Source organism: Squalius cephalus (assembly GCF_949319135.1).
Source record: "Squalius cephalus genome assembly, chromosome: 4".
In the NCBI taxonomy this organism is placed as follows: domain Eukaryota; kingdom Metazoa; phylum Chordata; class Actinopteri; order Cypriniformes; family Leuciscidae; genus Squalius; species Squalius cephalus.
Window position 1 is genome coordinate 35,637,252 of NC_137125.1, and position 26,746 is coordinate 35,663,997.

General features: G+C 37.3%; 1 protein-coding gene across 1 annotated transcript in view; it reads right to left on the reverse strand.

The window, feature by feature from the left end:
• The window catches only part of slc2a13a (solute carrier family 2 member 13a), a 59,489-nt gene that overhangs the window by 25,903 nt on the left and 6,840 nt on the right, over positions 1-26,746 (reverse strand). Inside the window, exons 2-3 of the mRNA XM_079868545.1 lie at positions 20,425-20,584; positions 18,494-18,702 (exon numbers count right to left, since the gene is read on the reverse strand). Of these exons, the coding sequence (XP_079724671.1) occupies positions 18,494-18,702; positions 20,425-20,584 (369 nt within the window). The remainder of the gene's footprint in view (positions 1-18,493; positions 18,703-20,424; positions 20,585-26,746) is intronic.

Here is a 26,746-nt window from a genome sequence, read left to right on the forward strand (position 1 = left end):
TACACGATCTCTTTACAGTGAATGTTTTTTTTAGCATTTCATAACACTGAGTTTGGTTTTATCAGGCTATGCTGCAGTACATTTTAATAGGGCTGCAACTATACTTATATTTTAGTTTTGCCCATTTTTTCCCAAGTAAATTATTAACAAAGGGTCTTTATCATTCAACATAGACTTTTTAGAGATTTTAACCATTTTGCATTGTCATATCCTCATCAAAAACATACCTGGAGTTGTGTTTTATTATGTGTTAGTAATCCTTTGTCGAACTCTTCTGCAATCAAAACACTGACCCATACATACTCTAGCAAATTTCACAAGGAGATTTCAAATAATGTTTTCACCATGGCAGTCCTTAGGGCTCCTAAAGTAGTTTAACATTCCGAACAAAGCTTATTAAAGGGATAGTTCACTTTGAAATACAATTTTGGTGTGTTTTAGCTTACCTCAACGGCATCCAAGATGTAGGTGTCTTTTTTTCCGCAGTAGTTTCAATTTTGATATTTTTAGGTCAAACCGTTCTTGTCTGTCAGTCCTATAATGCAGGTCTGTGGTCACTGTCTCAAAGAGCATGCACAGAGAAGTCCAAATTAAAACAATTCCCCATCGTCCAAATTAAATAATTCCCCATCGTAAGTACACATTGATGGCCTAAGACACGAAACGAGCGGTTTGTGTGAGAAAACGAACAGTATTTATATCGTTTTTACCTCTTATACACAGCCACGTCCAAGTGATCTGAGGGCGCTTGCGCATCCTGCTGTGTGACGTGTGCGCAGACTGGTGCATAGATATATATACACTAGAATAGATGCCGCCTTGCCTATGGCATTCGTTCCAATGAACTGCCGTAGCCAAGGCGACATCTAGTGTATAAAAAAATTGGACACACACAAAAAATTGGACACACAAAAAATCTGCTGTGTGAAAAAGAGCAGTGAATAGCCTACTTAGAAAAAAAGTGCATTTAAAATACATTTAAACATTTACCTCTCTCATTCAGTCATAATTAGGCTGCAAGACTGAATTATGAACTGGTAAATGACAAACTGACTTCGTTCGGTTTTATCATCCGCTTTTTTCTTTTTCTTTCTTGAGCTTACTCCACTGCTGCCTGCCTCCGCCATCTCGCCGAATGCGGGACATTCTAAAACGCTTAACGTGAAAAACGCTTAACGTGGCTTACTGTACTAAGACAGTGATATTAAAAGACCAAACTCAGTACACATATTTATATACCATACTATGTATAAAAAAATCAGATGAGCCCAGAAATTGAACGCAATGCGTTTAATTACACGTTAAGCATTTTAAAGCATTTTCTTATAACGGTTTTCTATGGGAGAAAAATGCTTAACGTGTAATTAAACGCGTTGCGTTCAATTTCTGTGCTCATCTGATTTTTATACGTAGTATGGTTTATTATTATTATGTGTACTGAGTTTGGTCATTTAATATCACTGTCTTAGTACAGTAAGCCACGTTAAGCCTTTTCTTATAACGGTATTCTATGGGAGAAAAATGCTTAACGTGTAATTAAACGCGTTGCGTTCAATTTCTGGGCTCATCTGTTTTTTTTTATACATAGTATGGTATATGATGTGTTCTGAGTTTGGTAATTTAATATCACTGTCTTAGTACAGTAAACTACGTTAAGCGTTTTTCACGTTAAGCGTTTTAGAATATCCCCTGAATGCTGCAGAGACGCTGTGCGGGAAGCACGTGACATAAAACGAGGCCAGCTATTGGCTATTCGCTACTTCTCCTGCTGTACTGGCTGATTAAAACCTCCGGTGGCTCATTACTGCCACACTTTGGTCACAGCAGATTTAAAATATGCACGAAATGAGCCGCTTACGGCAAATAAAAGTTATTTAGCAACTAATCGATGACTAAATTAGTTGACAACTATTTTAATAATCGATTTTAATCGATTAAATCGATTAGTTGTTTCAGCTCTACATTTTAAAAGACATTCTAAAAAACACACCTGAAACAAAGCAAATAATGTTACTGTCACATTCAGTTGTTGTTTCATTTTCATAGACTTTTAGTTTATTTCTCATTATTTCCCGTGTTTCCTTAGTTGTCTTGGGCTGTGTCCGAAATTGTTCCTTATACCCTTAAATAGGGCACTATTTGAGGGGACAGCCATTTGTAGTGGTGTCTGAAACCACAGTGGACATTATTGAGTGCACTCAATATGAGTGGATGAAGGGAATAGTGAATAGTGATTTCGAACACAGCTAAGGTTACTAAATATGTTTTGATTGGTTGTCATGGTTACTCATTGTTTCATTGATTTCACTCACCTGATCCTTGTTTTGTTCATTAAGTTCACTTTATATACATTGCCCTCAGTTCAGTTTGCTCATTGTCTAGTGATGACTGTGCTCTAGCACAGTGGTTTCCAATCATGGTCCTGGGGACCCACAGCTCTGCACAGTTTGCATGTCTCCCTCAACACACTTGATTTAGATCATCAGCTCGTAAGGAAAGAGATCTATGAGCTGAACTGGGTGTGTCAGATAAAGGAGACATATAAAATGTGCAGAGCTGTGGGTCCCCAGGACCACCACACTGTTTTACTTCATGATAAATAAAATACAATTATAAAAATAAGAAGAAATAATAATAAGAATATTATTAAAGTGTAGTAGACCTATGATGAAGTGTTGCTAATATAATGATTATTCATAATTACATGAATCAATTTTGATGTAATCTGAATTTGAAAGGCTTAATATTAAAAAAAGACATATACGAAAACAATTTACTTTCAAAAATGAATGTGGCAAAACATTTTGGTAATGAGGTTTATGGAAACATTGGCTGGGGCAATGCTACATCATAACAACGTTTATGCATCATTTATAGCAATACATTTGTTACGTTAAAAAAAAAAAAAAATCTGTCATCTAAGGATGTAGGATAAAAAAAAAAAAAAAGTACTCTCTAATTGTGCTATCTGACCGAACAACTCACTTTACAGTAACTTTACAGTATACTTTTCAATGCCATAACCACCCGCACTATAAATACACCAGCTGATCAAGTTATCAACAAAGAAGCCCACAATCGCTAAGGTTGCCTGAGAACAAGTGACCTCCATTGATAACAAAAATCCCTGTCAGCGATATCTGAATCGATTCAAAGATAGTAGACCGACCACATGTGTGTTATCACGAGGCAGTGCAATAGAGGACAGGCGAAGAACTTTGGCCTTTTTCTTTCATATACACCTTGGCAACAAAGAAACAATAAGATGAATGTGCCATTAGACAGGCTGATATTTATTTTATGTGCATCTGAACGAGCCTCAGGCATCCCTGTTTTCAGTCACCACGTCGGCCTCTCTATCTCTGGCCTTGGTTAAGCTTGAGCCACCCTGCTACACAGATGCACCTTGGCATCTGGGTAGTTATTCAAGAGTGCCCTGGGTAACTGGTTGCTAGGTTTCCAGACGTGCCCAGGAGACGGGAGTGAGGTCTCGCTTTCTCACGCTTATTCTTGCATTTTCTCTCTCTAGTACTGTCACCTAGAAGCTTTGTTCATTCTGCTAGGCTTTGAAAAGAAGATACAAAGAAAGTCACCAGCGCTGGGTAGATTAATCACAAATTGTAGTCGGTTACTGATTCCAAATTACATGACGAAAAATGTAGTTAGTAACGTAATCCATTAGATTACACATTTAAGGTAATATAATCGGACTACTTATAGATTACTTTTGACCTAACCCGTTTACCAAATTGATTTGGATAGTATAGGTTATGAATAGGATACCATATTGATATATAAATACAAAGAGAAAGAAAATACATTCCATTCTTTATCCACAGAAGACGAAGTTGATTATAAAACAACATACGATTTATTACGAACTCATAATAACAAGCCAACATGCGAGACAATGTGCAATGCACAAACAACAATCGACAATGAACAGCACAAAGGGAGGAACTTAAATACACAGAGATGATTAACTAAAAGACGAACAGCTGTGATGATTAGTGTCAGTGTCCATGGTGACGGATCAGTGGTGGGAAAACAAAGACAAAGAAACACATGTGATGGATGAAAACAAACTAGAAGTCAATGAACTGAACTAAATAGAACATAACACATTTTTTTGAATTGCACAAGTTCAGCCACTAGTTGACACTATGGCAACAATGTAACGTTCAACGACTTCAATAGTCCAGGCCCATTCCCATAATAAAAGCGGCAAAAGCCCCAAAATACAATTAAAATAAATGTGTATACTAGGCAGTATGCAGTACACGTTGTGCAGTATACACTAAACAGAACTCTAGAATTGTATTTCAAGAATTAACATGGACCTTTTAATCATCAATTTTATGTCAGTGGTTTGACTTCAATTTCACCGACTGAATTACGCTCCCTAAACAGTATATTACACCAATATTGACAAACCAATGTGATAAACCAATTGACAGGTTTATCACAGGTTTTGTCATAAAAGCATTCACTTTTGTGGCCTTTTGAAAGGAGAGAACTATATGTTCCCAGATGGGCAGTGACATTTCACCGACACAAAGCTTATAGGCATCAGTGATGCAATGAACAAAAGCATATTGTTTGGAGATGGCACCCCATGGCCATAAGGGGGGAAGGGGGGAAGGGGGGGAAGGGGGGAAGGGGGGGAAGGGGGGAAGGGGGGGAAGGGGGGAGGGGGAGGCTTCACAGAGTCATGACAGAAAGAGGAAGAGTAGAAAAAACGAAGACATGACTAATTTACTGTAAGTGTTCAGTACTGTAACCATGCACAAACCACTTCAAATAAAACTGAAAAAAAGAGTGTATGTGAACTTTTTTGGTGTTTCAGTACTAAAATATCTCAACTCTATGTAAGCTATTCGTTGGTGGATTTCTCTTTAAAATGTAAATGCTGCATGCAGGTATGTGGTGCTTTCAAAACATTGAATTGTTTGAGCTACTAGCCTGATGAGCTATGCCACTAACCAGTGGTGTGAGTTTGGGGCTTGACCGTTTAATGGTAGACAGGAGGCATGAACTTTAACTCACCATTAGCACATTGCTATGTAGTCGCTGGAGCGTTCTAGGTTATTGCACACAAAATACAGCAAGGTTTACTTTAACAAAATGCAGGATAAAAAATGTGCATCAGGTGTGTTTTTGCTTCGTTATTTATACAATTTATGAAGGTGCTCTAAACTGAATTGTTATATATTCTGATGTAATTGTACAATGCTCATATTTCGACATGCAACTTGTCTAGTTTTATTGCTGAAATAACAATAAATTCATACATCATTTCATCCAATTTTTTTGACATAAGTCACGAAACTTACGTAAATACACTGTAAAAAAAAAGTTGCTGCATTTTTTAAGTACAATCATCTTGGATATTACAGTCAATTTAACCTAAATCGCATATAACTGACTGATTAAACTGAAAATTATTTGAATCTTGTATGACAAATAAAAGCTGAAAATTGCTTAACTTATTTTGATGAGTTAAAGCAATGTAAAAACATGTAATAACGTATTGATCATATATTTTTTTACAGTGAAGATACTTATGGTTAGGGGTTTGTAAGTATGAGCATTAGTAGTGATTCTTGCTATAGCAAACACCACTTTAACTACAAAAATGAAATGCAAAATTCTGAGAGAAAACATTTCGTTAGCCTCATAGCATAATTGCCTAAGTCATATTTCAATGTCTTTGGAAAACAAGGAAAAACAAAAAATGGCTTAGGCAATTATGCTATGAGGCTAACGATTTGAGTGATGAATGAATTAGACTTACTAGTGCTATTAACATGAGACTACATCTTCAATCAAACTGTCGAACATGTATCATATTGTCAGAGAAAACAGACTGGAGAGATTGGTGAGTATCAATAATACAACTCTTTATTGATTTATAAGGAGATTATGGCAGTGTGAAACCAACATGATGCAATGACGGTGAACTTAGATGGGGAACAGGCCGGTGAGGATCCACACACACACACACACACACGTTAACAGTCACTGAGGAGAAATGGTAACTTTATTTTGTCTTGTAGGTAATCCACGCAGCAACTCAGGAATAAACTGAAGAAGAGACAGGAACGAGAAACTGGACACAGAGGTGAGTATACTTCAGGTAGGTCATAAGTCAAACGATAACAGTCTTGGTAGAGATGAGACCAGACTATGGGTGTTTCTCAAACGGAAGGCTGCATCCTACTAAGGCTGCATATTTTGGCTGCCACGTCATCAAATGTCGCTGAAGGCCATCTCAATTTGAAGGATCCTTGGAAGGCAGCCTTCATTTCGCGTCCTTCATTCGGCCTGTTTTGAAGGATGCATCAGACGTATCCTTCGCCTTAAATCACCCACAATCCTTTGCACACATTCCAATTTACGAAAATAAACGGACTGAAAATGAGTCTGTACTGAGCTTGTCTGAGTTTATTATGAAATGTAAGACAAAAAATTATGTTTTTGGACATGAAAGCATATAAATTATCTTTAATTCTGCAGGAAATTAATCACTAACAATAAACTGACAATAATGTAAGCCACTGGGAGACCGCAGACAGCTGCCATAAAAAGCCAGTTGATATAAAGATCTGCAATACAAAGTATTTTTCCAAAATTAAGTTTTAATATTACTTTTGTGCAGTGACCGTGAGGGTGGGCACATGTGTGATGTATAGCCATGCACTCTTACTAGACCGTCTCATTCTAGTGCTTCACGAGTTCACACTTACATCAAATTAAACAGAGTAAAGATTATGCGTATTTGGCGTGCTGTCCGGGGGAAGGCTCCTGGCTCAGAATTTTGGCCCAAACCCAGAGTCACTCAACAACCGTAGGATGACATCAAGTCACCTACAAAAAGAATGGCAAATGGCAGGAATGGAAGACAGGCTCCTAGGGGCAGGGCTGAAGTCGTGCAAAGCTAGAAAAAAGCCCTTCATCAAAGACAAGCAAAGAAGAGCCAGGCTGAGGTTTGTAAAAGACCATAAGGATTGGACTGTAGATGACTGGAGTAAGGTCATGAGGTCTGACAACATTGCATCTTTTTTTGTTATTTTGACCAGTTGTCGTTTTCTACAAATAAATGCTCTAAATGACAATATTTTTATTTGGAATTTGGTAGAAATGTTGTCAGTAGTTTATTGAATAAAACAAAAATCCTGGTCCTGGACAGGGTGGCGCTGGCGATGCAGGTAGCTCAGGGGATCATGAAGGATTGGCCTCTGTGGCCTTGACACTAAGGCAAACAGGAAATTCGGGAACAACCTTCTTAGTCATATTAGGGCAGAGAGAAAATTCAGGAAATCCAGTCTCCAGGAAAACAGGGAACTCGGGAATGGTCATACCGTGGTCGTATCTAGACAGACGGAAGACTGGGAAACTACCTTCATGATCGCATCTGGATTGACAGAAGACTGGGGAACGACCTCCTGGGTCGTCTCTGGGCAAACATGCAATTCTGGGATGAATACCTCCACTTCCGTTATGGGTAGGAGAGCAGTGTGCAGCCCAAACACACATTATGGCCATTGCCGTCACAGGGAGAACAATCATTGGTAGAGGGGTCTCTGAATCCTCTGGGCTTGGAAGTATCTGGCTGGGTTCTGGCATCATGGCTACGTTGGCTGAGGATTCTGGCGGTAGAGCAGGAACTGGGCTGAGCTCTGGGATGAGAGCGGGCATAGGGATGAAGCCTTCACCAGACTCTGGTCAGGGGCTAGAGCCTTCACTGGACTTCAGTGGACTCTTGGTCGGGGGGAAGAATTCTAGTACGGACTCAATGACTGGAGGTAAATTTCGAGGAAACTCACAGGTACGAGTGGGCTCTGATGCTGATTCAGGGGTTAGAGTGGGCTCCAATGTAGATTCTGGAGCCGGAATGGGTTCGATACAGAACTCTGAGGCTGGAGCTGACTCATTACTGAATTCTGGGGCTGGAGTGGTCTCGTGACTGAAAACTGAGTTGAACTCAGGGACTGGAGCCATCTCTGTGCTGTGCTCAGGGGCTGGAGCCATCACTAGACTAAAGTCAGGGGCTGGAGCCAACACTTGGATGTGTTCAGGGGCTGGAGTAGACACTGGGTTGTGGTCAGGGGCTGGAACAGACACTGGGCAGTGGTCAGGGGCTAGACTGGCAGAGGGATGTTTTTTCCTCTGCTTCCTCTGAGTTGAGGTTAAATGAGGTGCTGAGGCTTCAGTAGTCCTTGGACTTGGCTCAGACTCTGTAGGAGGCTCAGGACTGAACTCTGAGGTTGAAAGAGGCTTGTGACTCTGGAACTGAAACGGACTCTGGAATATCTCTCACTGGAACAGACTGGGGAAGATGACTCACTGGAACAGACTGGAGAGTTTCTCCCAGTGGAAAAGACTGGGGAAGATGACTCACTGGAACAGACTGGGGGATTTCTCTCACTGAAGCAGATTGCTGAATTTCTCTCACAGGAACAGACTGGTGAATTTCTCTCACAGGAACAGACTGGTGAATTTCTCTCACTTGAACAGACTGGTGAATTGGACACAGAGGTGTGTATACTTCAAGTAAGTCATGAGTCAAACGATGGTAGAGACAAGACCAGACACTGAATGTGTGTGTGTGTGTGTGTGTGTGTGTGTGTGTGTGTGTGTGTGTGTGTGTGTGTGTGTGTGTGTGTGCGTGTGTGTGTGTGTTTGTGTGTGCAGAGTTGATGAGGTGATTAGTACATGCAAGACTCTTTATTGGTAAAAGTTGGAAGAGGTTTGCTGAAAACTGCAGCAGCCTGGAATATGATCAAGCTTCTGCTGTACTCTGACTTTCATTTAATATTAATATGCCAAGAAAAATCCTACAGGAGAATAGAGGTTCTCTCTTGTTCTTTTACACTTTTTCCATCTCTCTTTAATTACAGATATGCCGTGAAGTTAGAGACATGACCACCCAATGTTAAAACAGTTGACATTGTGAGAGCAGATTAGTAGCATAAAACATAATCTCTAAAGCTTCATACAGTATACATATTTAGATGATTGTATATACATTCACTTTAATATAGTAGTATGTAGTATTGTATAGACATTCAATACTATACAAGATTCAGTACAATACTACACTTGCAGTACATACAGTTTACAATATATTCACCTTACTACTGTAAGCTGTGATTACTATACTTTTTTTTACATAATTACAAAATTTGTTTACTTTTTTACAATATATTGTTTGATTTTGAGCACAGATAAAATGGTTTTGAGGCAATTGTTTGATTTTGCCAGAAGAGTCAGTTCTTTGAATATAGTTTGGAAATTTAGTTTTGTGTTTAAGGTTTTGGCAAAGTGGGTGATGGTTTCGAGAAATATTAGCAATTCAGAAATTCTGTAAAACATTTATCACATGTCCTGAATTCAAACTTCAAGTGGATTTTGGTATAATGTGTGATGGAGGGAATTTTTATATTGTGAGTGATGGTAATCACTAGGGAAAAAAACAAGATAATTAACTACACACCGGTGAGACACATGAAGTAAACTTGGAACAGTGCAAAACTAACAGGCCAACAACTTAAACAAAACACAAACCCAGAAATAGACATAACATATTTATCCGTGCACATAATTTAAAAATAAAATAAAAAATCATATACTTGTAATCTTTCATCAAAAATGTTAACCTCCCCTTCCCCTCAAAACGATGTCTGTTCTCTTCATGACGTGCACCTCGGCCGAGGGTTGGACTAAATATCCTTCACTACAAACTGACATTTAGATCTGCCTCCATTTAGTTAGCAACGCCCAACTTCCTACGATCCAATCAATACTCGAAGACAAAATCAAATCTGAATACAATTCCTTTAATGAAATGATTTATGAAGACACAGACACACCTAAACAAGATCAAGTACACACGTCATAATAATAATAATAATAATAATCTAGAGAGATGACAAAGCAATCTAAAAGATATTTACTCCTAAAAAGGTTTAAAGAATGAATGAATGAGGCATTTTATCCAGTGCTTTACTAAGTGCTACTGTATATCCAAAGCGCTTTACAATCATATACAATCATAAAGGACATTCCATCTCCTCAAAGTCAAACGTTTAAGGGCAAGAGAAGAACAAAATGCCAATTTCTTTCAGTGGTTTGATATTGTGTAAAGCAATAGGTCAACAGCACATTCCAGCCTGACAATATCCCACAGAATGATGGAAAATTATGTTTTCACAGATGACAGGAGAACATAAGGGACAATTACACTTTACACAACTGTCTGTCTCCCCTGGCTTAAACTCGCTCCCATTTACCCTCTTGAGACATATACCAGGGCCGCTGAATATCACCTGATCTCAGTGCTGTTGTCATTGGAAACACGATTTACACAAAAGCACATCATAAATAGGGCTTTAATTTTAGAGCGAGACACCAGCTGTTTTTTTAACAGATTATTTCACTGAGATCACCCAAAAACATTTAAAAATGACTAAAGCTGACGAAACTGAATTTCAATAATGTAAGGCGTTTGTATGATTACACTACTAACAATCCTAGTTCACATAGTCTTTAAGACACAATCAAATCAAATGATTTAGAAATAACAAAATTGCATTCAAATCATTTAATGGGGTTTTAAATACAGTATCTGGGGCATATTTTCCTAATTTAAACAATATTTCAATGTTTTCTCGCACTTTTATCAGCATGTATTCACTAACATTTCACTTCCTAGAGCTCTTTTCAGACCAACAGTCCAAATCCACAGAGCTTTCTAATAACATCATCAGCTATTATGTGTGAACTGTATGAAAATGCTTGAAAAACCTCTCTTCTATTGAGCATGCTTGAAAAAGCTCAAATTATTCAAGATTTTTGGGACATTGTTCTAAGCGACTGTTCTTTTCTGCTTCCCACAATCCTCATAAATGTCACCAAAATGGCAGAATTTGCAATGAGAAGCACAACTCATATTGTAAGACATCATCATTGTGACAGTTTTCGCCTGCTGTGTGTGTATGTTTGTGTGTCCAGTTATATTATGGCAGACAAGAGATTTCAGCACGATTTGTCATACCTGTAGTCTCTGTTCCTGCTCATTTGGGAAACATCTACACAAATGTTGCAAAAGATTAGCTGTGTATTTTAACTGGGAGCATTATATTATAAAAGCTACAGACTGTATGTTGAATGAACATAACATGGCAAACATCACAGAACTCCTGAATAGATCATTATGTTCTAATGCTGTCTGGTTTTGTTAATATTATGCACTAAAAGCCTGAGATCCAATCTTCTCACATTATGCTTTATCAAAGGATAATATAGGTTATTTTCAATGCCTCGCTCTATGATACGATCACTATGATTGTATCAGAACAAACACACATACAGTTTAATACACCCATACACAAAATAAACAAAAATGAGCCATGAATTTACAGAAAATTTGTCTGAAAGGCTTTTTGCACACTTAAAAAAAGAGCTATTTTGACCATAGGCCTGAAAACTAGGCTAGTACATGAATGAAAACACTTTTAGTTGCACAAGCAAGAGTTATGAAATGTGAAAATACGGAATTTGCTGTTTACAATCCACTGGAAGTACATGTTGCATTCTCAGTATTGCCACAAGGGGTGCTATAGTTGACATTAGTGTAAACTTTCTTCTATAGTTGGGGGGGGGGGGGGGGGGGGGGGGGGGGGTGTTTACATGACAACATTTTCAACTAAAAACTGATATATTTTTTTTTATAGCTTTTGGATGGTCATTTAGACGTCAATAGCGTTATCGGGGCCTGAAAACACAATCTTTTGAAAAAGTTTCTGAAAATGATACTGTTATCATCTCCATGTAAACTAAAAAAATGTGAATTTTTAATAACAGTGACGTCATGCGCACGCATATTACGTATTCAGTCTATAGGCGTGTAGTGTTTCATTACAAAGTGACATCGCCAACTACTGGCCTGGCATAATATAGTTGTTATACTGTGCTTGCAGCGGCAGCATGCATGCAACATTGTTGTCAATTAGTAAGTCATTACTAATTACTTACTAATTGTGTCAACAGACACAATTAATAAGTCAAACATGGCTCATTTTTTAATAATATAGTTGTTTTCACAGATCCGTGTGAACAGGGATCATTTTGACAAGGTTGCAGCCTGTACGTGAAAAACGCAAACTTTTGAGTTTTTAATTACATCGTTGTAATTTAAACATACCTTCAGTTTTCTCATTCAGGTCAACTACTTTAATGAGGGAGGAACATTTTGAAGAGAATCATGCTGAACTATTAAGATGTTTATAGCTAACTATGTGAAATATATTTTATTCAGTCTACAATTTATTTAAATTTTTTTCATAATTTACTTGTGTCTTTTATGTATAAAAATAGGTCATTTCAATACTTATTTTGTGAAAATTGATATCAGTCTTTCAGAAAAATAGGACTGGAGGTCATTTCCACCACACTAACCTCTTCTTCTTCTTCTTCTTCTTCTTATTATTATGTAAGTTAAGTTTACTTACCAAAGAGACAACAGTGTCTGAAAAGAGCATGTTTGAGATGAAATATGACACATGTAATATGTGGGGGAATTTAGTAAAATTATGCAAACAGAGTGAAAATATTATTGAATTCTGTATATTTAAAATTATAATATTTTAAATATACAATTAAATTTAGATCATTTCAGTCTAAATGTGAAATTAGACTGCACAATGCATTGGAAATTCTCATTACTTTCAGGACAATATATATATATATATATATTGCTTTTTGCTTTTTTTCAACTGACTACTGAAGTAAAAGACAACACCTTCAGCATTGTAATATTCAATTTGTCATGTTATAAATAAGACTTGCAAATCTTGCCACTTAGGGGATAATGAAGTCTGGAGATGAAAGCAGACGTTTAGTTGCAAGGTGTTAAAAAGGTGTAACACTGTGCATAAAAGCACACTGTACAAGATGTACAGTTGTACAAATCAAGAAAAAACACATCTACACACATAAATACACATTATCAATTAATTTGTTCAAATTTAATATGTGCTGCTGAACATGTATTTCCATGTGTATATCTAACCAAATTTCCTAGAGGCATGAGCTCCATAAGAGTTTCATGAAATCTCTGAATTATTCATTCAGGGTGTCGTTAATACTGCCTATATTTCTTACTCATTGGAGAAGCATGCCTCTACCTACATTTTAGCAAAACGTGCCTATTCATACAGTTCACTGCAGTTTCCAGTTGAAATGAACGCCAGTAAAACACTTAGATTTTTTTTTTTTAGAAAAAAAGATTATCGATTAATAAAAACTTATTTTCATGCGGTTCCTTTCAAAATACTATGTTATGACCTCAAAACACTTTTACCATAGTGCATGATTTGTATTCTCATATATTTAGATTTTCACATTAAAAGCTTCTTAAGTATGGCCTTTCTGCCATTGTAAACTTGATCAGTAGCTCATCTCATTGTACTTGCCCTATGCAGAGTTCTTGAGTCCTGTGAAACGTGTCAAGACAAAGACTTGTCGAAGCAAGCTAAAATGGCATGGTTTCTTCAGAAAATGCATTTTTGCTCATGTTTGTATTTGTAATCAGTATCGGTTAGGTATAGGTGGTTCATTATTTTCAAACATGAATTATGATTGAGCATTAGCATTTTAGCCTCAGAGTCGCTATGTACAACAAATACATCATAAAACTTAGCGTTCATATGTTTCAGATAAAACTGAACACGTTTTTTACTTTACCACGTCACACAAAATGTGCAAGAAGCAAATTCATAAAATCATTTTGCAGTAATGTTATCATAGTCACATTTTCCCAGTAAGTCAAATAAAATTGGAGCTTTAGCATGGCCAGGCTAAGGGTAAATTTACACGACAACGAAATGCTTAAAACTGAAAGTTTTTCCTTTGAGTTTTCCGCGCACAGACGACACCATTGTCAAGACCGTTTTGCACTTTGAAACCCGTTTTCAAAAGTTTGCATCTTCAGGCACCCAAAACACCATTGTCATGTAAACGAACGGCCAAAACGCATAAAAAGTTTTACGTTTTTAGTTGAAAATGGTGTCGTGTAAACAGCCCCTAATATTCAGTAGCCCACAACAACACAAGTGTGAGTGTAATATTGCTTAATTATATCCTTACAAATCAATATGATTTTATTAAAAAGGCTAGGGAAACTGTTTTAAAAGGTCTTACATTTATCATTCCTCTCGCTGATTCACTTCTCTCGCTTGATGTGTGATGTTTCATTTTAGCTGTCTCCGTCTTTGCGATACCAGATGGCAGGTTTAACAGTGTCACCTCATTTAGACGATTTCTCATTACATTTCCCTTGATCCTCTCCACATCTACCGTTTCCTTTTCTATTAGTGCTGAGGTGTTTCACATCAGGAACAATCAAAACAAACAAGACGACAAACAAAAACAGAACGACATCCAATCCGCACAGTAGGACAATGTATCATGATTGCAATGCAAATATAATTATATTCTCTTCAAAATTCTCTGTCACCACTGAAATGATGCAGTGCATGTGAACTGTTACCGCTGATATCACTGTTACTGTCCACAGGTGTGGAGTGAGCGGGGGCTGGGCAGGTGTTTTCGATTTATTCTCAGTGGGAGTTGAGTGGCAGGCTTGTGCAGAGGATTGTGGGATTAACAGGCATAAGGTATGTTAGTTTGCTGGTCCCCAGCATGGGAAGCAGGAGTGCTGGTATTTCAATTAATTGGTATTTAACAAATTTAACTGAATTTTGCTGCAAAACCAGGTAAGTCCATGTGCACCTCTAAGACCACCTCTTTGGACAACAAGACATAGTTACAAAATTACTAAAAATGCAACTGTAAAGATTGCAAATGATGAAAGCAGAATTCAAAATGTAACAATGAAGAAACTAATCCACACAGTAGGGGGAGCTGTGATGCAAGTGACTTCCACATCCGTTTCCACGTCAGTTTTACAGCAGCACAAGGAACATGGTTGTGTTTACTTGCAACTTGCAAAATCCTGTCATTGCCACTGTAACAATGGACAAAACATGATAAAAACTTGCACCTCTGCAATTAAAAAGCCGGCTCATACGCACGCCGTCATCCATCTTGAAATCAAATGATTTGATGCATATCTTCTGATTGGATCCTCTGTGGACTTGGAGGCTTTTGCTGACAAAGGTATGTGGCGTTTAGCGGTTTCTGGTAACGAACCGGACTTTAGCGGATTTTAAACTAAAGTATTTGATGAACGCGGAAAGCATTCGCTCAATATCAATTTCGAATTTTTTATGGAGATAGTGTTTAGAGGCTTTTGTATCTAAACTCTTTGTTGAACCAAGGAATATATACCAAGATGGTGCTTGGTTTAACGAGAGAATCAAATCCCGCCCACTAAATTAAAGATCCAACCACTAATTGGTAAAGTCATCACGTCACTGCAACTGCTGTTAGAAGCTCCTGTTCCCATAGAAACAGTCAGTGTTCTGAAACATGCCCTTTGGACACACACTCCCTGTCGATCCCTGTTGAAACATGCATGAATTCCATGTTAGTCCAGGCTGGTTTATGCTGGTGGTATAGTGCTGGTCTAGCTGGTAGACCAGCATGCTGTTCTCAAGCAAGAATGATGGTGTAGCTGGACCACCAGCACTCCTGCTTCCCATGCTGGGGACCAGCAAACAGCAACCAGCATCCCATACTGGTCCCAGCTCGCAAAACATACCTTATGCTGGTGACCAGAAATGCTGGATTTTTAAATAGGGCATGCAAATGTGGCCACAGCATGAACTGACTTTGGGACTTTGGTTGAACTCTTACTCGTTACTTACAAAAATTAGCCAATTCTAAAAGTTAATGAATGACTTTTGGTTTCTGCAAACTGAATATTGATAAAGCGGTGTTTTCAGGCAAAACTACAACTTAAAACTGCATCTGACAGAAGATTTTATTTGTACTTTTATTTTGAAAGATGTGCGTGAAAGCTAAAGCTGTTGACAAGCTTTAGCTTTCACGCACATCTTTCAAAATAAAAGTATTGTATTTGTATCATAAAAAAGCGTAAAATTACGTTTGTTTTTGTTTCCTTGACTACACATTCCGCGACCCACCAGTTGAGAAACACCGCAATAGATCACCCTCAGTGTAATCTGTCAAAATGACGGACGGCCTTCAGATGTCAATGATGGAAATTTTTCATTTAACGCGACCTCTGCTCCAAACACCCCTTAAGAACAATCACTGCAATTGCTTCACTTCAGCTCCTGTAACTACTACCTACTGTCACAGTAATTGACATTTGCCCATTTGAAACCCATGAACAGTGACCTTTCACATTTGAGTGATGAAAGCATGAGATCATCACTATCACAGCTGCAGAACCAGAAAATATATGTGTTTTCTGTCAAAGGTGTAATCACCATAATGTCCATAGGGTCTTCGGCTTGGTTTCACAATGACTTGTCTGAGGTCAGAAACCTGTCCCATAGCAAAGTGTCAATCATATTTAGATGTTCTAAAGTCAAGTCAAGTCAAGTCAAGTCATCTTCATTTATATAGCGCTTTTAACAATGTAGATTGTTTCAAAGCAGCTTTACAGAGATAAGCGTATAATTTAAGGTAACAGAGATTGTTTCGGCTTTACAGCAGAGTTAAGTTATTTCCATCTAAAGTTAGTTTTGATTGATTCGCTTCCGTCGCAATGATCATTTGTTATTAAATTAGGGGCCGCTAAGACGACACCATTCCCTCTACACAGACTTTAAACGCGAACCTGTGAGAAACACTGATGGCGTTCACATGAGCATTTAGAATGGGTTCTATAGTTATGTGCGTTTGAATATATGCAGGTTTGGAATTCCCTACAAGCCAAGCCTAAACAAAGTACTTGTCTTTCCCTATAAATTTTGATAAAGAATTTTATTTTATTTTGTTGCTTTGGGGTAGGAACGCGAAACGGATTTTCCCGAGAACGCCTTATCTGTAAAGTGGCAATAAGGCCTGGGAGACTATGACTGACATGTGATTGGTTAGCAAACGAGGTTGTATAAGGGCTGGTTAGGGGGTGGGTGACTTCCTATTGTTAGTAATTGGCTCCATCTATGGCTGAATTATATTTGCTTGGGTGAAACATGCTGTTCAAGTACATGTGCTATTCAGTAGTTGTTTCTGCCCTGCTGTGCCGTTGAATTGCTGGTAATGTTGCCTTCCATTGCATTTGACTATTATAGGTTGACTCAAATGAATTTTGGTTCATGAACACCTGTGGCGCCTTTGGGTTTTTTATTGCTGGTGTGCCCTGCATGTACTGTTCGGCATTAATAAACATTTGTTCCCCTTTCATTTCCATTAATCTCCACCAGGTTACCTCCTGGACTGTAGCAGATATAAATGTGCAAAAAGGCATTTTCGATTGTGCCACAATAAGACTGTTGTTCTGGATAGAGCTTGAAAACTCTAAAGGGCTCCTTCACCTTCATTTCTGCAGAGAAAAGTGGGATGTAAAATCCTCTTCAGCCAGTAGTTTGTGACCTCTGAATCAGAGGTAATTAAGGACAGAACCAATCCACTTTCCAATATCCTCTTGTCCCTTGACTCTTGACATTTCCCAAGTTTTTCTGATTCTGTGAGACTTGCTGCCACAACTTCGATTACTTTGATTTGTTGTTCTTGTTGCTTTTATAAGGATAAAAATGTAATGATACTGAGGTTGCCAAGATTTTGTACTGTTTGTTGCTAGTAGGTGTTCCTACTTAACTGCTATATCCCACTGTATCAGACATAAATCATAGATCCGTTAACTGCCCTTTATCGGCATTCTTTGACCATTGCACTTGGAACATTTTACCAAAATACTCGGTAATATAGGAGTGTCCAACTCTTCTTTTGGAGGGCCACCTTCCAGCAGTGTTTAGCTCTGGCCCCAACTAAATACATCAGAACCATCTGAACTAATCAAGGTCTTCAGGATCACCAGAAACTTCCAGGTGTGTTAAGCATAGCTAAATTCTGCAGGAAAGTGGACCTCCAGGAGTAGAATTAGACACCTTGCTGTAGCAGAATTCTGGGACTGCGTCACTATACAGTGCTACTGCAAAATACTTAACAGATAGGTCTTATGGGTTAGTTATTTTTAAATTAATTGGTTAAAAAGACTCAACTCGTTAGTAATTGGTTTGAATCAGTCTAATGACTAGTTCTAGTTCTAGACTTATTTACCATCCATAATGGTCACCGCAAGTTTGCCGCATTTGTAGCAGTGTCCGATACTCATTTCATCTCAATTCACCAATTCCCATTTAAAACGAATGACTTCCGGGCTCATTTATGCAGCAAATCTGTGAAAACGTGAAAGCTTCTAAGTTTGCCAATATCCACATGGTGTTCTCTTGTGCACTTGAGTACTTCATTTAATGAAACCAGTGAACTGAGACTATATTTGTGTTTCTTTGAGCTACTTGCATCTGTGAGTGTTTGCAAGACTATATTTTCTCACCTCCTCCACAGTCCTTTTCCTCCTCTTCAATGCTGCTTTTGATAGTATCATACTCCTCGTCAATGTTCTGGTTGCCACGGATTTGGCTGAGCACGCGCCGGGCCTTTTGGGTAAGACCTTTCTGGATGAGCCAGCGAGGACTCTCTGGTAGGAAGAGGAACCCTAGGAACTGCAACAATGCAGGGACCACTGACAGACCCAGCATATACCTACACAGATGAAAAAAAATAATAATAATAATTAATTGATGTCTTATAGTCACTTATCCTCAGCTGCTGAAAGATACATGGTGCCTACGCTTTGTTGCTAGTTTATTTTTAAAACTACATCTGATGTGAACAGAACATGACGTTAATGGTATAGGCTTGATGGTGTGAACTAAAAAAAAAGCATTCCTTTGACAAATCCACTTTAGACATTTTACTAATTATAAGCAAATTTATAACTACATGTCAACATGTCAACTCTTTATTTTGATGCTCCCCAAACAGACAATCTACTGAATATAAGCAACTTTGCAAGTAAATGTCAACTTATTCTACCAACCCTAACCTAACAGTCTACTAATAGTCTAATGAGAGTTAGCTGATATGTAGTTTCTAATAGTTCAGAGTTGGTTCTTTAACATGTAGTTGCAAAGTTACTTATAGTTAACAGAACGTCTAAAGTGTAACCAGAAATTGTGTTTTCTTGTTTTAAGAATAAATACATACTTGTATATATTATATGACCAGATTTCATACATTAGGCCTATATAGGCCTAATGTATATTCTCATATTTAACACTTTACAATGAGTCATTTGTAAACAGTAGTTAACATGAACTAACAATGAGAAATACATTTTCCAGTGTTTATTAACCTTAACCCTAAAATGTTCACGCATGTCAGTTCATATTGCCTTAATTACTGTTAATAGACGCACATTTTGATGCATCATGTACTAGTAAATGTTGAAATTAACTTGAACTAAGATTCATAAATTCTGTATTGTTCATTGTTAGTTCAAATTAACTAATGTACTGTAACTAATGTTAACAAAAGAACCCTTATTGTAAAGTGTTACCCATATTTTACTAAAATCTTAGACAAAAATAAAATTTGTACAGAATGTGGAGACAAACAGATAGGTTTGTGCTTAGTATTTCTGAGAAAATTAATCACATTTTAGATTTTTACCAGAAATATCTGCCAGTTAAGCCAACCTGTCATAACTTCCACAAGATAACTCGTCATAAGGGAATAGTTTGTATATCATACTAAACCTAACCATGCAATCTAAACATCAAACTTAATGGCTGTAATAAAATAAATTAAGCAAAAACAGTCATAACTTTTTGTATGAAACTAACCATCCTTTGAATCATTATTTACTGCAAATTATCATGAGAATGAGTTGGTTATTCAGTAATCCCCTCATTTACATAGAGCGATTTGTGGTTTTGATGCTCGGGAAGATAAAAGTTAATACATGGCAACATTTCCATCAAGTACACATTTTTTACATTTTCTTTCCCAGAGCAACAGCTACACATGGTGAGGGGGGTATTTGCTGGTGTAACATTTATTTTGTTTTGAGGGTTTATTATGACGAGCTACAGAGAGTGAGAATGAAATGATTTACAGGATGCCCTACAGGACGATTCTTTCCAGTAGAGTTGACTTTCACATCACACAGAGGTAGACAAATCCACACAGTGAATTCATTCTCTCATCACACTCAATTCAGACTTCAAGCTCACATCTCAGTCATTTATTTTGCCATGGCGCTGTATATTGTGAACATCATGGAAATCATTCAATACTAACTCTCAAAATTAAAAAATAAGGTCATTGCATTGTTCCGCATTTGACACCACAGCAAAGAAACAAGACAAATTCTAGATTCAATACAAATTCTGCCATTAAAACCGAAAGACTTCATGCTCCTACCTCCAGCCTCCATGTTGCATGTAGCTGAAGGCCCCATCAATAAGGCTGGCTATGAATTGGCCCGCTGTGATGAACAGTGTGTTGATGGTGACCAGGCGTCCTCTCAGGTGGGGTGGCGATGTTTCAGCGATGTACACAGGAATGGTCATGGACCCAATACCTGGACGGATGTATATATAGCAGTCAAATATAGGCTATTTCCCATTTGTTTTGGCATCTTTCCATTAGCTGCTCACATTCCATAGATGTGAAACTACTTATTAGACATTACAGTGCAGTATGTTGTTCCAGCTGGGGTTTTTTTGTTTGTTGTTTTGTGCGGATGATGGGGGGATGATGGTGGTGGACATGAACAGTAACAGTTTTGAAATATCAATTAAAGATAATGAAATTGTAGTGCCTCTATTGACATGATAAAGAGTTATTATATAGGGTACAACATGGCTAAATACGCACCGGGGTAAAAGGCACCTTTGATTTGATTTTCCTCTAAATCACTAGATGGCACAAAACTTTCCAAAACATTCACTTTTCAAGATGCACGTGGAAATTTGGCTGATCCTCGACGTTGATTCTGTGCTAATTTGATCTAATTGATGTTTTTTTTTTTTTTTTTTTTTTAAATGTTGTAGGCTTAACTAAGTAACAAATGCTGTTGGGGCGAAAATCACAATAATTAACATGATGATACACAGCCGGCTGACTTTTCCATTTGTTGACATGACATGGTTAGATTCAGATGGTAAATAACATAACTTGGGTGTCCACCTTAGAGATAATCACCATATTTAAAAATATGATATTAATCATATCATATAATAAAATATAATTTAATGTCACTACTGTAAATCTATATTAATTTTTAAGCATTTTTCTTAAGCCCCGTTGTACCCTACATAGTATTACATAGAAAATAATTTCAACATTAGAGTATGCTTTATGGAATGGATGGAAGAAGTCAAAAACATGGATAAGCACAACGGAAAATGAATTTCCTGCACCCTTTTGTCTTTTATTACAAAGCTTTGCTTTCGAAATCTATCTTGTGGTTAGAAAATATAGTGCCCAAAGCACAAACGCTTGGGAATGAGTCACCCAAAAATGAAAATTCAATCCTTCCCTCAACCTGTTGCTACAAACTCATATGACTTTCTTTCTTCTGTGGAACACAAAAGGGGAAAAGTTGAAGAAACTACTGTCTTCTCTTCTCCATAATGAAAGTGAATGGGGATTGGGGCTGTTGAGCTCCAAAATGACACAAAAGCACTAGGGGTGCACCGATATGAAAATTTTGGGTGATACCGATAACCAATAATTCTTTATATTTGCAAGTTGATAACCGATATATATTGGCTGATAAATCTAAATCCAAGTTTGTATATCATTTTTGAGAGCCTGATTACAAAAACAACTCACCATTAAAATACATGTCCCAAGCAAACAGTTATAATGATTTAGCCTTCATGACAGACTTGCGCAACATATTGCACTTAACTGTATTTTCCTGTTTTGAAGTGATTCCTATAATATTACAAGCAATTCAAAACAATCATGGCGAACAGTGCGCATCTGAAGTGTCTCAGCTGAAGGAAATAATTAATTATTGATCGGCTTTAATATATCAATAACATTTCAAATAAATATATATCGGACGATACCGTTATGGTAGCCGATATATCATGCATCCCTAAAAAGGACCATATTATATATTTTTTGTACATATTATCCCATATTATTTGTACACTATATATTCTAGAGTTAATCTTTATCATTTTTGAGGTTGACAGCCCAAGCTCCATTCACTTTCATTGACACAAATTTCACAAATCGATTCGATTTCGATTCCCAAGCTTGCAATTCAATTCGATTTCGATTCCGATTCGATTCGATTCGATATTGATTATTTTGGATATCAGGTACAATACATGGCAAATTTTCTCAAGGAAAACAAATCTCTTAACTAATGCTGTAAACTATGGGAGTCAGTTGTAGCCTTAATTAGCCTACTATTATTGAAGGGAAAAATTAACTGATTTGTATACAAACACTTTAATTACACTTTTATTTATTTTTATAATAATAAAGTTATATGAAATAGAAACATTTAAATGGTGTCTGTCATAAAAACTTGACAGATTTATTCAAACATGCAATAAATATTGAAGAACATTAAAAATTATAATGAATATGTAAAATGGTGTATATATTTAGCAAAATGCTCCTCTCTAGAGTTAATTTTTCTAGCTGACTAATGAGTTTATGGTCACTGGATATGATTTTTCTGAGGTAAATGTGACGTTTCATGACATTGTTTACAAGCTGTTTTACTGACGTTTTTCCACGGTTGAAACACTGATTGAGCGATTCCATGATACAGATTTCGATAAGTTGTACTGTATCTTTTAACACCTTTTCAGATGCTCATTCATGTTTATTTCGCGCTGTAACTGGTATTATTAAGGCGGAAGAGTTGCTTCCGTTGCTTCTGTTGCTTCTCTTGAGCTGAGCTGTGCCAGAGCGATCTCACGCCAAAGCGCCACAACGGTATTTATGTTTTTGAATTTCATAAGAAAATGGATGTAATTTGAAATCTGAGACTTTGTTTCATATCATTAGTAACAAAGCACAAAGATTATTGCGATTTATTGGATGGGATGCATGCTACAATGTTCCATTCATTCATCAACTGTAAACAGGATGACTAGCCTAATCGATTCTTGGGATTTAAGAATCGATATCGGTTCGTAAAAATGAGAATCGATTAAAATCGAGAAATCAATATTTTTAACCCAGCCCTAAAAGCCAGTATTTTCCTTACTAATTCATTTCAGTGATTTTGTCTGACACATGTAGGCCTATATACAGTAAATAATAAATAAGAGATCTCTTGGCAAAATAACTGGTGTAGCTTCCGGGATTCAACCATAACGGGGGAAAAGCTTAATTTTCATATCGTGTTCCACTTGATTGGATTTGGAATGGCATAGGGGTCATTAAATAAAAAAAATTTGGCTGAACATTTTCATTAAAGTATAGTAGTGTAAAAAAAATATAGAAGTAGAAAAAAATTATAATATTATAAAAAATAAACAAAATAAAATAGGTTATTTTATTTAACACGTGAAAGTGAGTTTATGCATGCCAGTAATGCTGTTCGAATCCAAATCTAGTACTGCAGACATGCACCACATAATAAATCCCCAAACACTGAAAGCCTTATTACACTGGCATTGTCTCTCAGATCTACAAAGGACCACGCAACAATATGCTTTGTGTGCCCGTGTTCCCTGCCAATCACATGGGGCTCAAGAGATGACACAGCCAGGCCACATCCTTCTCATTCCCACCAATTACATCACTGATGTGTCACATTATGCAAATTTTCAACAAGCAAGTGATTTCTGGAATCTCAGGGACACCATAAAATGTGAATTTGCTTCCAACAGACTGGGATGGGGAGGAAATTGAAGTGTGACGGGGTGTGGCGGGACCAGTGTTCACATGATATTTACACAGGAGAACAAACAAAAAGTCCATGCATGCCCACATTAATCTGACAAGGTCTACGACATAACCCCTCGCTATAAAGTCTATTAATAGCCCCAGTTCACTGTCGCTCTCGTTGCCCGGCAGACAACGCACCTGTTGCCATGGGAACGCCTCGCTGCTTCCCTCACAAGGAGGTTAATCAATACTGTGAGAAGACAGCTGTTATTGGCATCTCATTTACGTTTTGAAAGACACTGACTTCACATGAGTGAAGGATGTATTCTCCTCTCACGTAGTTTGATGTAGGTTATCCAACAATGCTTATTCACAGACAATCCTTCATTTTTTATACATGTGGGAAGAGCGATATTATGCCACATGGAAGGATCATTCAAAATGACTAAGATGACGGTGTGGAGCATCATATTTTTCATACGTGCCATTGAGGGGCAAAACATCAAATCATTTGCATATCCAATGAAACCACGACTCGCTCAGTTGTCTCAAAGGGTATGTTCCAAAACCTAATCTGAAAAAGCAGCTACCTTCTATGGATGCATCCTAACCAACCTGCTCACTGGAAAGATGTGCCTATACATACATTTTACAGCTTAAATCACCAGATGTGCCTATACATTTTACAGCTTAAATCACCAGCAACTTTTATTTCTATTCACACAAATTATGATTACAAGTGTAGATTATTGATTAATAAAGACAATTTTCGTGTGGTTTCTTGCATAATACTATGTTATGACTTTTACCATGGTGCATGATTTGTAAAATACTACATACAAGTAAACTTGTTCAGTAGCTTACCTGGTACAGCATTGCACAATAAAAGAGCTTAAAGACTTGTAGAAACGAGCTAAAATGCTATGATTGCTTCAGTAAATGGCTTAAATCTCATGTTTGCTTTAGTTAACTGGGATTATGGTAGGGTTTAATGTAGATGGAACGCTATTTCCGAACACGATAGAGTATTAACTTTTAGTGTCATTCACAAGACATTTAATTACCGAACTGCTGCCAACATACTAAAACGTTACTATATTCACGTCATCTGTTGGATAAAAGTAAATCGATGTTTCACTTTGAGATTGTCGCAATAAATAAATCAAAATACATTTATTTTGCAGAAATGTCGCCACAGCCATGTTTTTCCCATGATCCTGGGTTGATACAAAATGGAACCTGCATCGTACAAATAGCAGTCTACACAGGATACTAGACTAACAATTGATTCCAGCAGATTCTGATGTTAGCATGTTGCTAATCAACCAATACAATACTCTCACAGCATAACTCTAAACATAAACATACATAGCTCACACAAATATTCATTTTATTTGGGATACAGAACTATTTTTACTTATATTTTTCAGTTTTAAATGAAATATATTTATAATCAACAATTCTCTCACTTCATCTGCCATCTTGGATGTATTGTTTACTGAGCTTGTTGTGCAGTGCATTCTGGGATTGGCTCTTTTCACAGCCGCCTTTGCTCATATTTACCAAGCGTGCCAATATTAGAGGAGGGCACTGTACATAGTTAACTCACTAGGCTCGGAACTGAGCCATATAACAGGCCCAAAATACAGGACACGTTACAGACATAAAGACTGCATCAAATATATTAGTAGAAGCTTAAGTCAGAATCACATAGGCTACTTTGCGGAGCAGACCCAAATGCTTAGAAACAAATGATAAATTAGTTCAGTTCTAAGAAATATCACTAAAAATTGTTCCAGCTCATTCAAATAAACCAATTTCACAAAAAAGTGTGTCCTATCTATTTTCGAGCTTTTGTTATGCAAGCTTAGCAGCTAACTCAATCTTGCAGAGAGTTATTACTATGCTGCCGGTAACAAAGTTTATATCCTGAAGAGAACATCATTAGTCACTTGTGAGGTTTTGTCTTGGTTAGGAAGCTGCTTCAGAAGTATGTAGACAGCGAGGCAGCTCACTTCACTTTAGAACATCCATGTGTACTGAAAACACAAACAATTGAATCGCAATTTGCAATGTTATTGATATTGCATGAGAGTTACAGTGTGAGTGTTTTATTTCAACATTAATGGCCAGCAGTAAATCTGTTTAAATGCGCTAGGGAATACTTAGCAAGTATCAATCCACTGATATCATTATTCAAAATCAGATTTCCTGAGTACATCACAGTAACAATATTGAAGCTCTGCCCTAATGATGTAACAGTCAGTCAGAGGAAGTGGAGACAATCTATGTTGTTTTGGTGTCTTGTTTATGTCCACTAGAAAACTGTAGATGCTTTTGCTTAGGTTTAGCTGCTAAACAAGAGAGTGAGCTCATTAGTGTGAGACTCTACACTGAAGCTGTAGCTGTCTCTTATTATTAGCAACAGTGAGTGTCTTAAAGCAAAAACACACCCACTTCATTCAACGGCCTACCCCAGACACTCAACGTGAGAGGCCATCGCTTTAATGGCCTTTCGCTCCACAACGGTGGAGGAGTCATGGAGACAGCAGACGACTGTCAAAACAGCTTAGCTACTTCTCTGATCACACCATTGGCTCAGACATTGCCAAGCCAAATTAACTTCTACTTTACACCATCTGTGATTAGCACAAAGATCTGCGCCCGGTTTGAAGGATTGTTAGGGTGAGGAATTGCCCAAATCTATTGAGACTGACTTTCTGAACACTGCATTAATGATATGACTCATATACAGTAGTGTAAACACATACTTTGCTGTCATAGCTCTGCTAAATAAACACAATGAGCGGAGGAAAAGGTCATTAATTTGATGGTTTAACTGACCCTTTTGCTCCATAGTAGTTTTGTTTTCACAAAG